At 46.9% G+C, this 13,597-nt stretch overlaps 1 protein-coding gene across 5 annotated transcripts in view; it reads left to right on the top strand.

The window, feature by feature from the left end:
- SLC4A4 (solute carrier family 4 member 4) overlaps positions 1-13,597 on the top strand; it is a 199,896-nt gene that overhangs the window by 155,862 nt on the left and 30,437 nt on the right. For all 5 annotated transcript variants that reach the window (XM_044428216.1, XM_044428220.1, XM_044428217.1 and 2 more), the window contains 4 exons: positions 709-779; positions 4,359-4,547; positions 8,115-8,228; positions 9,125-9,286. In XM_044428216.1, the coding sequence (XP_044284151.1) occupies positions 709-779; positions 4,359-4,547; positions 8,115-8,228; positions 9,125-9,286 (536 nt within the window). The remainder of the gene's footprint in view (positions 1-708; positions 780-4,358; positions 4,548-8,114; positions 8,229-9,124; positions 9,287-13,597) is intronic.

Below are 13,597 nucleotides of genomic sequence, written 5' to 3'. Positions count from 1 at the left end.
TGAGGCCTTGAATTATCTTGACTGGCATAAGGGTATATATATAAAGGATTTTAAAACAAGTGTGTTTGGTTTTTTTTTTTACCATGATTATTATCCTTCATTGTAATCTGCACACATGTTTCAGTCTTTTCTGCAATCCTGCCTGGTTGGAGGCTCTTTTTACCACACACACAAAAGGAAAACGCTGAGTCTATTTTCCTTCTTAATTGCAAGCTTAACCATTTTTTTCTTTCAAATTATTATCCCTATATAATAAAAGGATAGAATGACAAAGAGCCAATAGTCCTGATCTTGTAATGCAGATAAAATGCACTTTGATCTCCTGGATAACATGAGGATGTATTCATGATGAATTTGCAATGAAATACTGATAAGTGTTCCGACCTCTAGTCACACAGGCACCAAAATAATCCAGAGCAATTCTATATATTTTTTCCACTCAGAATAGCAGGCAAATGATGAGAGATGCAGTTTATACACTAAAACTTTGTCTCATTTTGGAAACTTCTGTGTGTCTTTGGAGTAATTCAAAATATATACATTTGAGCTTTTTATACCTTGCAGCGTAACTGAAAGTTTTGATTCTATTTTTGGTTAGGGTAAGAGCTTGTTTAGCTATGAGGTGTTTTTTTTAAATAGCAACTGTTTCTGATTACCTTTGAAATGGTATATTCAAAACACTGCATTGTGCTTTCTTCTTTTTTGCAGTTAATGGTTCGTTATCCAATGATACATCCGTGGGATCAGTCGACTGGTCTTCAAGTAACTCTGCTGAGATGGTAAATGATGCTAATGGAAAAAGTGGGCCTTTGAAATGTCAAAGTTCTAAGCAGATTCCAGTTTTCTTTTTAATCCCTATGTTGAAATAACTTTTAGTTAGTAGAAATAGGACATAGTTTTCAAGTGACAGTGTACAGTGGAGAGTTAGTTACAGCTCAGTGCTGTGTACATCTGTTCAGAACTAAGCTCCACCGAGCTAGTCCACTGGAACGTAATTTCCCATCAAGTGAATATCAGATTGCAGCATTCTCATGGTAACCTAAATACTAATTCTTGCAAGATTTTGCTCTAGAAATGTATTATTCCATTCAGCCTATATGGAATTTGCCATGTTAATGCTACATGATTGTTCAATTACCCATTATATAACAACTGTTGCGTCTCTGAAGGAAAAAGGAGAGGGAGAGAAATGTATTTCAGAATGCATTCGATGAATGATTTTAGCATTGTAAGCCACCCAGAGACCCTTCAGGTTATGGGGTGGCATAGAAATGGAATTAATTAAACGAACAAATAATGAAAAGAAATGACAAAGTGCAATCTTGTGCATCTTTATTTAGCAATCCCATTGCGTCCCAGTAGACTTACAGGTAAGAAATTATAGGATTGTAGCCTTATATCATCAGAGAAGGAATGCAACTATCAAGAGCCAGGGTTCCTCCATTGCACATTCAAAACCCACATACCTTTTTTTCTTGCAGAGTGTTCTTTATTGACCAAAAAGCACCTAGAATGAATCTCTGGGGATGTGCAAAGCGGTTTGTGGAACCCAATCTAGTATTCACCTCCAGGAACTCTCCTTATGAGCATGCCTGGGCCCCATCCCTTCAGGAGGGGCTTCTGAAAGTGAGCACGCCTCCTCCCCACATGCCGATCCTCTAATCGGCCCATCTTCCTCTACTGGTGAAGCATTATGGGGTCAAGAGCTGTGCTCTCCTCACCTGAGTCTGAGATGCTCCCCTGTTCCAAGTTCCCTCCATCCAGCTGTGCATCTTTGTTGCTCCCAGGGACCTCCTGTCCACCTGGGGAGTCTGGCCTTGAGAGAAGCATCTCTGCTTCTCCCATCTCAGAGCCCCAGCTTGGCCCATGTTCTCAGGTTCCCCCTAGCTCTGCTTCACATTCTGATTCCTCTCGAGTCCAGCCAGCAGTCCTGGAGAACAAGCACCCAAAGCAGCCTTCTTCTTGCTCCCCACAGCGACTGAAGTTGGCTGAATGGTGCACGCACGGATGAGGACCCTGGATAGCAGGGCTCCCTTGACTTTTCGTACTCGCTCACTAAAGAGGCATGCATCCCCTCTAATAGAATTAAGTGTGCATCTTTTAAAGGGAAAGAGAAAACCTATTGCTTCTAAGAGAGCCAAGAGGTATTGCTATGGCATATAAATAAAATAAAATAAGTTTCTAAAAGAAATGTATTTACTTCTACTGGCCCCTGTTTTACGTACTTGATCTTTTGGGTAGCAATTCTAAAAAACAAAAAGAAAACACCAAGCACAACACAATAATTTGGCTTTAAGTGAGTAAAGGCAGCACCATTTCAGTTTGTTTTGTTTTACTCTTTTTCATTGTTTATTTTTTGACAGTGGAAGCAGCCTGGATTTTTTTCCAGGAAAAACTGTTAGTCCTAAGTATGCTAGGACTGGAGTGGCTTGGCTAAGAGCAAAAGCTCCTGCGTGCAGCTTTTTTGTCTGTTGTAATGGAAAAAGAACTCATGGAGAGTCTTCTTGTGTGCTTGGTTCTGCTCACACTTTGCCTTTTAGCTTTCATTCATCCCAGCACTCCACAGATGGTCTAGCATGTTCATCCGTGTCATTTTTGAAGGTTGCCATCTAGTGTTTCAACCCTTCTTCAACACACACACTCAGACACACACCTACAAACAAACGCACATGCACTTTCCTTCAATTCCCCAGTCTTCAGAGCAGAACACCTATTTCAGCTTTTCATGAAGCCCTGAAACTCTACCAAGGATGAATTAAAGCCCCCTTGGGGATTGGTAGGGGTGTAGTAAACTCCCCAGTATTTCAGAGCTGCAGGGAATGAGAACGAGTGACCACATCCCCGCAGGACCTGAGTGTCTAGGGAGCACCCAACAACATCCTTTTCCTCATCTTGATCAGAGCTTTGGCTTGGCTGCTTCTTCGAGTAAATGAAGGAAGAAGCTGCAACATAAAACAGGTGGCCTCTTGATGCTTTCTGAATCATGGAATCATAGAATAGCAGAGTTGGAACGGGGCCAGGGAGTCCAACCCCCTGCTCAGTGAAGGACTCCAAGTCAAACCGTCCTTCTCAGGTGGCTGTCCAGTTGCATCTTGAATGCCTCCACTGCCTCCCTAGGCCATGGGCTGCATTATCGTACAGCTCTCTGAGTCAGGACATTTCCCCCAATATCTAGCCAGAATCTGGCTTCCTGTCACTTGAGCCTGTTGTTCCATGTTTTGCATGCCAGGATGATCGAGACGAGAACCCTAACCCTGGCCCTCCTCTGTGTGAGGAGTTCTATCATCTCTCCTCTCAGGCTCAACTTGCCCAGTTCTTTCAATCTCTCCTCACGGGGCTTTGTTTCCAGTCCCTGGAACATCCTGGTTTCCCTCCTCTGAACCCTTTCCAGCCTGTTCGCATCTTTCTTAAACTGTGGTGTCCAGAACTGGACACAGGAGTCCAGAGGAGGCCTAACCAGTGCTGAGTAAAGTACTATTTGTGATTTGGGAGTGATACTTCTTTGAATGCAGCCTAAAGTAGCATTTGCCCTTTCTGCAGCCACATCACATGGTTGACCCTCTGACCAGCTGATCAGGGGTGCACTTGGCCTCATGTTACAGAGGAAGCTGCCTTATATAGGAGCAGAACTTTGGTTTGTCAAGCACCATTTTGCTGAACACTGGCTGGTGCCACCAGTGGCTTTCCAGGTTTCAGGAAGTGCTTTCCCCTGTGCATTTTGGGTGGTATGTGCTGTACCGCTGAGTCCCTAAAGCTTCCAGGCACAATTCCCAATGTCTTAAGGTTGGTTGTTTTTTTTTAATGGTGAAGTTAGGTAGCACAGTTCAGAAGATAATTATTATTGTTGGGTGGGTTCTGCCTTTCCCAACTCAGCCTCTTCCAGAAGTTTTCAATTGCAGTTTCCATGATTTCTGGCCACTGACCATGCTGGCTGGGGATGGTGGGAGATGCAATTTAATATATCTGGAAGGCACCAGGTTCCTTGGGAGAGCAGTCACGGTAGATGGCAGAGTCAGGTGGACCAGTGGGCTGGCAAAGTGTGAAGTAGCACCCTCCGTTCGAACATGTTTCGGATGTTATACCTTTAGATGCAGTCTAGAAGTATAGAATCCGATTCTATACCTCCAATCTAATCCTGTAGTGGCCAGTGAATGTACAGCCCAGCACAAAACTTCACACCCACTTGAGAAAACAGATTAGTTGCCAACATTCAGGGAAATGTGATTCTTGGGAAATAGCACCATCTGCCCCCTTATTTGAAAGAGGGGGTTCTCTTGAATTTTAGGACACCCCTGGTTGATTGAAAAACTCCCAAGGGGCTTCCAGTAACAGGGGCCATCTTTGTCTTTGTCTTACAGCACAACGGCACAATAGACTGGCCATCTCTGACCAAGAAGGAGTGCTTGAAATATGGAGGGAACCTCCTGGGCAACAATTGCAAATACGTTCCTGACATCACCCTTATGTCTTGTATCCTCTTTCTGGGCACCTACACCTGCTCCATGGCCTTGAAGAAATTCAAGACCAGCCGTTACTTCCCAACCACTGTAAGTACTTTGCATTACAATTAAATTTATTTAATTTGCATATGTGACCATTATTGCAGTACAGCAAGGGCCACTCCACGGAACACAAACTTTAGGTGTATGCTCTAAACCATGAACTTGGTCCCATTTCATCGCTGGAGCCTTCTCTGCTGCCTGGCGTTGGCAAGAGCAGGGAGTTTTATTGATGCAGTACATTCCAGCATTCTTTGCTGTATTTCAGAGTGAGGACCTTCCTAAGGTGACTGACAAGACTAAAGCACTGTATAGTAAAACCCAATGCAGTAACGAAACAGCAAAAAAGAACCGCTGCCACAAGAAATCATCGACTTAGAATGGGAGGATGGGTGAGTTGGTAGCTGCAGCCCATCTCCTTGGTTGCATCTGGGTAGCTTCACCCAGCTGGCTGCAAGTAGGTGGAGCTTTGGAGAGGACCAGAGTGAGGGCTTATCTCTCTGCTCCATCTCTGGGCGCATCTTATTCTCTGTTCCAGTCTTGGCTGAGGACACACGCTCCAAGTGTCCATGCCATTCCAATGCAGATGGCAGGGTCTTTGGGCTGGCTGCACCCCTTTGCCAAATTCATCCTCCCAGCAAGCTGGGTTTGCTGCTTTGTAATCTGAAACCTCTCCCTAAGTAAAGGATCATATTAGTTTGGAAAGGATCGCTGGTCTACCCTGTCCTGATGGTTGGTATGGCTGGCATGATCCCCCTGGGGATGGCTGCTAACTGGACTCGGAGACAGGAGCATCTCCAGTTCTCCAGAAATCGCCTCTGGGGTGCTGGTTCCATGTGGCTGCCCTATGGACCAATCCATCATCCTCTCAGAATTCGTGTAACCCCCTTGTAAAGCTGCAGTGTGGGAAGGCTGTCATGTCTTGGAAGGCAGAAGGAGGACTTGGAAGAGAAGCAGAACCGCTCTGCAGCTATCACTGATACGTAAGAACATCACCCATGAATGCCAATGCTTTGTGGCCGTTTCACACCCTAGTAACTCCTGTAGGCCAAGAATCCATCTGTTGTGCCTCTAGAACTTAGAGAGAGTGGACTCTAGTGGGGAGAAGCACAGACACAGAGAAATGAGGTTGCATTTCTGTGCACTTCAGAGGCGATGGGCACTGCCTGTTATCATCTGTAGATGCGTTGATAATGACTACATAGGCACACCGAATCAGACCATTGGTCTATATCAGAAATTTGCACCCTTTCCACAGCTCCTCGAGGAAAACCACCTCGAGCACTGCTGAGTCAGAAACAAAAAGCCCCACACAGTATTCTGTGCATTAGTTTCCAAAGACAGTACCAAGAAAATGAAAACTCTCCAAAGCAACCAGAAAATGAGCAACAAAAAAGAACACGATACTGAAATCGGTGCAGAGTGGCTCCCATCAAGCTGCCTCTCCCCTCCCTGCCCCGCTGGCAGCATCAGTGCACCCTCCATGAATGTGATGCCAACTGAGGAAGAGGTGGTGGAGCACAGCCGGCTCCTGCACCGGGCAGCAGGGAACAGGATGCAGCCTCCCCATGCAGCAGCAGGAACGCCCCTGCAGACCAGTGCCTGTCCATGGACCGGGTTTGAAAACCACTGGTCCATCCAGTCTATTGTTGGGTCTGTGCTTTTTAGTAGCATTGGGAGGAAATGCAGCAGAATCCTTCCTTCTAGAATTTGTGGACTTCCTCTTGTGCTTGGCCTGAGCTTGGCAAGCGAGCTGAGAAGAGGTCGGTGCTTGTGGAACAAAAACCTTCTTCCATGTCAGAGGGAAGCAGCCTCAAAGGAGGGCTGTTACACGTGCTCCATGGGTCACGTGCCCCATACAGACGACCTCCTTCTGCCGCAGAAGAGGGGTGCTGCTTGTGCAGTGTGTAGGCTTCGTTGTTGGCGAGGGGCCCACACATGCCTGGCACACTCGCCAGTATCTCTGACTCTGGGCTGTGACAAAGTGGGCAGGAGTCCAAGGAGCTGAGCCCAGGGAGTCCAATGGATTCCTCTGCAGATTCCTGACTGGTCAGTGGCTCTCCAGTTTTCAGGCAGGGATTTTTGAGCCCTACCTGGGACTGCAACGGAGACCTGCACTCCAAGCAGATTCTGGGCCACTGAGCCCTGGCAGTGCTAAATCAGATGCTTGTGATTGCTGAGAAGACAAAAACTGTAAAATGTGTTGCATATTGGACAGAGGATAAAAAACCCCTTGGTGTTTGGGTTCAGCAAGGTTGTTTTTCATTGCACCCTGCCTTTTTAAGGGTTTGTACATGCTTTTGCTTAAAACTGAGGGTCTTTTCTAACAAGGCTTCTTGGCAATGCTTTCATATTCTTACATTAGCACGAATGAATCCATTGGCAAGCTATGCATTCACATATGTCGAATCTCCTGTGTGCTGGTATTGGTGTAACATAACCAGCATCTGCTCCCAACCTGGGTTGAAGAAACTGTCATAAATGTCAAAGCGCTGGGAGGGCAAGTAAAATTACAAGAATTAAAATTCTTCGGAATGTATGTAAAATGGCGGGCGATGCAATTGCTTCCAGGCAAACTGGAGAGGGTTTCTTTCTGGTTCAGGTTTCAAAATGTGGCATGACTGGTTCTTTTAAGGCCCTCTTCCAAGCTGTCTCTGGCATCCAATCAGTTTGCAGTGCCGGTGTGCTAAAGCAGGGCTTCTGCTGTTTTTTAGTAAAAGGAAAATTTGTTCCACTCCTGAGCTCCACCTCACACAGCGTATGTCGCATGGCATATGGAACTGTAAGACATGGGTGTGTACTTTGCTTGAAGTAAAGTCCCCACTTTTGAATTCCATGTGCAGATAGATGCTTCCTTCATCTGTCTGGTGTGCAGGTCTACTCACTTGCTTCCATTTCTGACACCTTTCCTAAAAGCCTTAGTAAAGCCTTGGAACAGAGGGGCAGAAAAACAGGCTAGGATCCGTGGTCAAAATCAAGGCTGGGGTGTGATAGGCATTTTCACAGTGACCTGCCCATTTTTGATGGACATTTGCATGCTTTGAAAAAGGACTCTTACTGCTCCTTGCAGCATTAGCCACCAGCCCCAAAAGACTGGGTTTCCCGCCCAGCAAAGTTCTGTTTTTGCATGAGGCTTGGTGTGTGCATTGAGCTGAGCTCTGAGGTCATTTAAGGCAGCAGGGATGCATTCAGGCATGCAAGAGACTTTGTTCATTGCTCTCTTTCCGTCACTTTTCCCTGCTTCCTTTAAAATCCTACCTTCTTCAGGCTGTCACAAGTTATGCTGCCCACCAGAGCTGGCTGTGCTGTAGGGAATGGGAAAAGCCCATTTTATGCGAGAGGCACATGGGGGAGCAGGTGGAGAGGCAGGCCTCAGGCTTGCTCCTCATCCACCAGATTGGACTGCCAGCACCAGCTTCAGGAGGACAGGCCTGGCACTGGGGCCCCTGGTTGCTGAACCTCGCTGGCTCAAGCCCTGTTATTTTCAGGGCTGTGGCTTCTCTGTGCAGCCCTTAGATACATATTTTAAGGTTTTTGTGCATCTTTCAATGGCCACCAAACACACACGGGGAGTTGCTCATGCTAGATTACGTCACGGCAGCCTGTCTCTTTCAGGCAAGGAAGCTGATCAGTGACTTTGCCATCATCCTCTCCATCCTGATTTTCTGCGGAATTGATGCCCTGGTGGGTGTGGACACGCCGAAACTCATTGTGCCAAGTGAATTCAAGGTAAGTCGAAGGATGTGTCTTTAAAATGAGGGTGTGCCATGGATGGAAGCACAGTTCATTCCAGAGTTGTGTAGTGCAGCTGCTTCTCCTCAGGGGTCTAGCCCCCATGACGTGGCAGCCATGCTTGGCGCTGGGAGCCACATGGTCTGGCAGCTCATGTGAATTGTTCCCTGTGACTGATGCCAGTTCTGCAGTGGGGCACGGATGTGGAAACGGCAGCTGCCTTCTAGGATTACACAGGGGCCAACAAAAGTGCTTGTTAGCCAAAGGCCGCGAATGGCATGGCCAAGTTCTTCCATGGTTCTTTGTGCTGTGCTTCTCTTCTGGGCTTCACCCCAACCTACCTTTGCAAGCCCCTCTCCCCTGCTGCTGTTGTCTCTTTCTCTAAGACACGACAGGGAGACAACATGCTTTCCCTTTTATTCTGCGCACTCCCCAAAGCCTTCAAAAGAGTCACCCCTGGTAAGCTCCACATGGATGGAAGATCTGTCTGGGAACGGCCAGGAGCGGGGTCTTTGCTTGGGGTGGCTCATTGCTTCCAGTCAGACATGCATCTGTGTTTTTTTGCGCATGGGGTTTGTGGCAGTCTGTTTCGCTAAAGATTTGTGGACCGAAGAGCACATTCTAGCCACTGTTTGAGTGATCTGTTTGCTTCCCCTGTAATTTTTGTGTGCTGTGTTTTAAGCTACTCTTCACTGCTCTGATACTTGTTGATGCAAAGCAGTTTATAATTCCTATAGTAAATAAAAACAGTGGGAAGTAGCACCTGTTGGCTGGGGATTCTTTTCCTTGAAGAGCCTGGGTTTTTCCTTGTGGACATGGATGCTTCCAAGTGGTGTGGAGATTGTTTGGGCCGTGTCTCTCTGATATGCATCTCCTTCTCTTTGTGTGTGAAGCCAACGAGCCCTCACAGAGGCTGGTTCATCCCACCTTTTGGAGGGAACCCCTGGTGGGTCTACATGGCAGCTGCCATCCCCGCCCTGCTGGTGACGATTCTCATCTTCATGGACCAGCAAATCACAGCCGTCATTGTTAACCGGAAGGAGCACAAACTCAAGGTTGGTGTCTGCATTCCTTAGACCGGAGCAGGAATGGGGTCTGCTGCAGCTCAAGAGCTCACCACAGAATTTGAAGAAACCCACTGAGTACATTGGGAATACACTCAGAGGGGAGTCTGAAAATTTATTGGAGGGGTTCAGCGTATCTCGAGGTGGTCCTTAGGATCAGTTTGTTGCTTAAAGCAATGTTCTTGAGTTAAAGTCCGGCTTGATGCACCTTTCTTCTTTGGTGCCACCTTGGGTTGGCCTTCTGTTAAGCACTGCTGGTAACCCCCAGCCACAGATGAACGAGAGCCGGAGTGGTTAAAATAGCTTTGGAAGCTGCTTTTGCAAGACAGTTCATATCATGGGGAGGTGCCAAGTGGGTTGCCCCAGTAAACCAGTTGTTTAGTCGCAAAGTCATGTCCAACCCATCGCGACCCCATGGACAACATTCCTCCAGGCTCTCCTGTCCTCCACTGTCCCCTGGAGTCCACTCAAGCCCACACCCACTGCCCCAGGGACTCCATCCAGCCACCTCATCCTCTGCCGCCCCCTTCTTCTTTTCCCGTCAATTGTTCCCAGCATTAGGCTCTTCTCCAGGGAGTCCTTCCTTCTCATTAGGTGGCCAAAGTATTTGAGTTCCATCTTCAGGATCTGGCCTTCTGAAGAGCAGTCAGGGTTGATTTATTTAAGATTGACTGGTTTGGTCTCTTTGCAATCCAAGGGACTCTCAGGAGTCTCCTCTAGTAAACCAATAGGTGTCTGCTTAATTACGTGCAGCAGATACGGTTTAGTCCGACTTGTTCCTTTATCCTTGGATGCTTCTGCGTTAAGCTCGTGCTGTGAATGCATTTTGGCACATCTGGCATGGAGGGCCGAACTGTTTCATCCACCCATTCATTGACAGCATGTACATAGGCTGCCCAATGACATAATAATTGAAGGAACCGACAAGCATGAAATTGAAAAATCCGGAAAATTTGGCCGGCCTGCCAGAGGAAGCCCCGTCAGTTTGATCTCGCGCCTGCCCTGTTCACCTATCGTGGGTTTGTATGTCTCACTTTCAGATTAAAAGGGAAGCAAACTGAAGTGAGTCAGATTCTTCCCTTGAAATTGGCTGCCCACGTGCTGTTTTCCTTTGCTCGGCTCAGCGCTGATAGCAGCCGTGAGCTAAGTTAGGCAGTGGACTGCTAGGGGATAAGGAGGCCCCGGGCTCAGCCCTCCTTCTCCTCCACACACCTCTTTGGATTAATTTCAACCCTCCACCCACCGCTGGTTTTATATGTGAATGGGGCAGACATAGGAACACACGGACGTGGCTTCCATGGGTATGTTGCGTTTGACCCTAAGCAGAAGAGCTGCAAATGTTTTCTAAAGCAACAAGGATGGCCTTTGTTTTGGCTTTGGGTCAGGAAACACTGCCCAGTCAACTGCTAAGCCCAGTAGGAAATATGTTTTTAGACTCAGCCAGCCCTTATTTCTTTTGCAATAAATGTTTTACTCCTTGTTTATCTCATTCCAGCATCTGCGTAGTATTTTTTTCAAAAATATGGCAGGGTAGAGAATCTTATTCAAACCTCCACATGGGCGGGTGATAGTTGGAGTAGGACCTGATCCCACATCCACCATGGAAGAAAAGTTGCAGGACCCATAGTGTGGCTGAAGAGTGGGTCCAGCCCCTTGCCCCGGAGACAACTTCTGTACCGTTTCAAGCTGCAGCTGGCGATGTGAACACCTGTCCTCTACACATCTCATTATCTCATGGTGGAAGGAGAGTTGGGGGCATGGGATGCACCGGTTTCTGCAAATTGAGGCAAGGAACAGCCATGTAGTCAGGTTTTTATTTCCCACCAGGTTCTGCGTTCCTCCTACTTTTGCAGTTGTGTGAATCATATGTGTAACATTTCTTTTCTCCAAAGTGCTGTTTCACAATCCTGGCATCTTTGTTGCTTCACAGAGCCAGCTGTTGCCCAATGAGACACCCACCCCTCTTTAAAATGTAGGTGAATGCTGGGTGGGCCATCTTTGTGTTCATCCAGGAAGGGCCTGGAAGCCAATTCTGTGGTCATAGCCCATTGGCTAGGCTACACTGGCCACAGTCCTGATCACACTGGGACTCAGTAGCTCCGTTATACCGCCAATTATCATATGCATGAGCCCTTGTCTGGAGACATGCCATACCTGCCCTTAATCCCTGGCAAGAGTTGTCAGGAGACGGATGAGGCAGGTCCTGGGGCTGTGATGGGAGTGGCCAGGGGGAGGGATTTTCCCATGGTGCACTGCCATGAACATCACAGGGCTACTGGCAAGAAGGGCAAGTTCTGGCTCGTAGCTTCAGGAGATCCTGGCCCAGAGAGCTGCTGTCTCTCTAGGCCAGAGAGAAATGAGATCGGGGGAAACTGCCAGTTTTGCACACAAGTAACAGTACAGTTCTAATAAAATTCATTGCACATGGTAAGGGTGCAGTGCTGTGCTGATGACCACAAGGCTTGGGACTCAGCGGCCTACGATGGTTGAGGACAGAGGAGGAAGAGCAGCAAGGGCCTTTCTGACATTGGCCATGGAGTGGCGGCACTTTGGAGGCGGAGGAAAGGGAGTGGGGAAGCCCCAGGATACCTCAAATGCTGGCCTCCCCAGGCTCCTTCCCTTTCTGCCCACCAGAATATTCCTTTCCACCCTCTCCGAGGTTGTGCTCTCAAGCACGGAGAGGCAGCTGGTGTGGTTCTTCGTGGGCCACCTGTGTGCAGCTGGGAGTAGGTTGCAGCTTTGCCATGCCAGGGTTGGAGCCTGCTCTTCAGCCTCAGATCTGCGAGTCCAAAGTATCCCCACCTGACACTGTCTAAAAACATAATTAAAATATTGAAAATTGCATGGCAGAAGGTGAGAACAGGAGTCTATTTTTGAACCAACTTCTTAGGAATATGCAAGGATTAGGAGGAGAGACAAAGCATATTACATCTGCACTATAAAATTTGCAGTCTCAAATGTGGCCTCTCGGGGTCAAAACAGACATCATTGTAGAAGTGTGTGTAGCAGCTAGATCTTTTGAAAATATTTTTACTCTAGACGAGGTGCAGGGAAATCTCATGTAGGGAGGCTTTCAAGGAAAGGTTGCCATCTGCCATCACGTACTCTAGAAGGCGAGGGGAAGACAAACCTACTAGAGACACCTTTAAAATAATGCCTGTTTCTGCTTTAAATCCAGATCGAACACATTTTCCTTTTAAACAGGGAGACTGAAATGGACCTCTTGTCACTGCAACTTCCCTTGAGCTTTAGGTTACAGATAGGTAAATCCTGCAAAACATAAACTCTAGCTAAGTGCAGCCACTCTTGAATTTGTGGGCTGCATTTCCATAGAATTCCCAAACTTTCAGCCATATTATGATATGGGAAATCCAGACGATACTGTCCTTCACAAGCTTGCATGCTCCTGGACATGTTGTTTTTTGTAGTTCCTGAAGAAATGGACCCCTGTTTGTTGAAGAGCTGCTTCCTTATTTGTTAAACTTCTCTTCCAGGATGAAGGGCCTGTAATTGCCAGTGAATACCTCTGGGGAAAATGCTGGTGCATGACAGACAGTGACTCTTTTTCAGAGAGTCAGGACAGTTTGAGGGAGGGACTCTGGCCTGTGTGTGGGGCATCCCTCGCTCTTTCCTCTTACGAACAAGTTATGCAGGTTTGGCTATTGTTTGTGAAACTGGTGGAGTTGGAATGACAGTCGGACAAAGGCAGAGTGTGATTTACAAGGAGATGCAGTGCCTCACTTTAAGCTCTCTTAAAAGTCTTTCTCCGGTTAGTCCTGTATCAGGAGAAATCTCAGTTGTGCTGTTTTCTTGCTTGTTTTCAAAACTTGATAGTGCCATAAAAACTAATCCTTTCTGTTTCCATCGAGACTTAGCAGGCTATGCTAAGCAGTTGTTTTTCTTAGGAGCACGTGACCTGGTAAATTGGGGTGGCATTTTAATTTTTAAAAAGGTGTGTCAGATGAAGCCATGGGTGTTTGAAATAGTACAGGAAGTGGGAACACAAATGATAGCTCTTCTAGCATACCTGTGAGGATTTTTTATTATCATTTTGAGGTGTTGAGTTGGGGGACACAACTTCTAGTGATAATGAAATTCTTTTCGGGGTTTGTAGAAAATCTGCCCTAGGTGGTGTTACTTTCAAAAGCTATTTTAAGAGTTTTCTCTGAGTTGCTAAACATTTGCATCATATTATAGTCCCTTCGTATTGGGATGGATTTATTGAACACAAATTCAAGTCTTACTCTGCATTCACAGTTGCACTTTGCATTCATTTTCTGGACTGTTTGCACAATCATGGCA

The sequence above is a fragment of the Varanus komodoensis genome, unplaced genomic scaffold (genome assembly GCF_004798865.1).
Source record: "Varanus komodoensis strain SLA01 unplaced genomic scaffold, ASM479886v1 scaffold2, whole genome shotgun sequence".
NCBI classification, from domain to species: Eukaryota; Metazoa; Chordata; class Lepidosauria; order Squamata; family Varanidae; genus Varanus; species Varanus komodoensis.
Note: the sequence above shows the minus strand (reverse complement) of the source record. Positions and strands in the feature narration are given on the sequence as shown.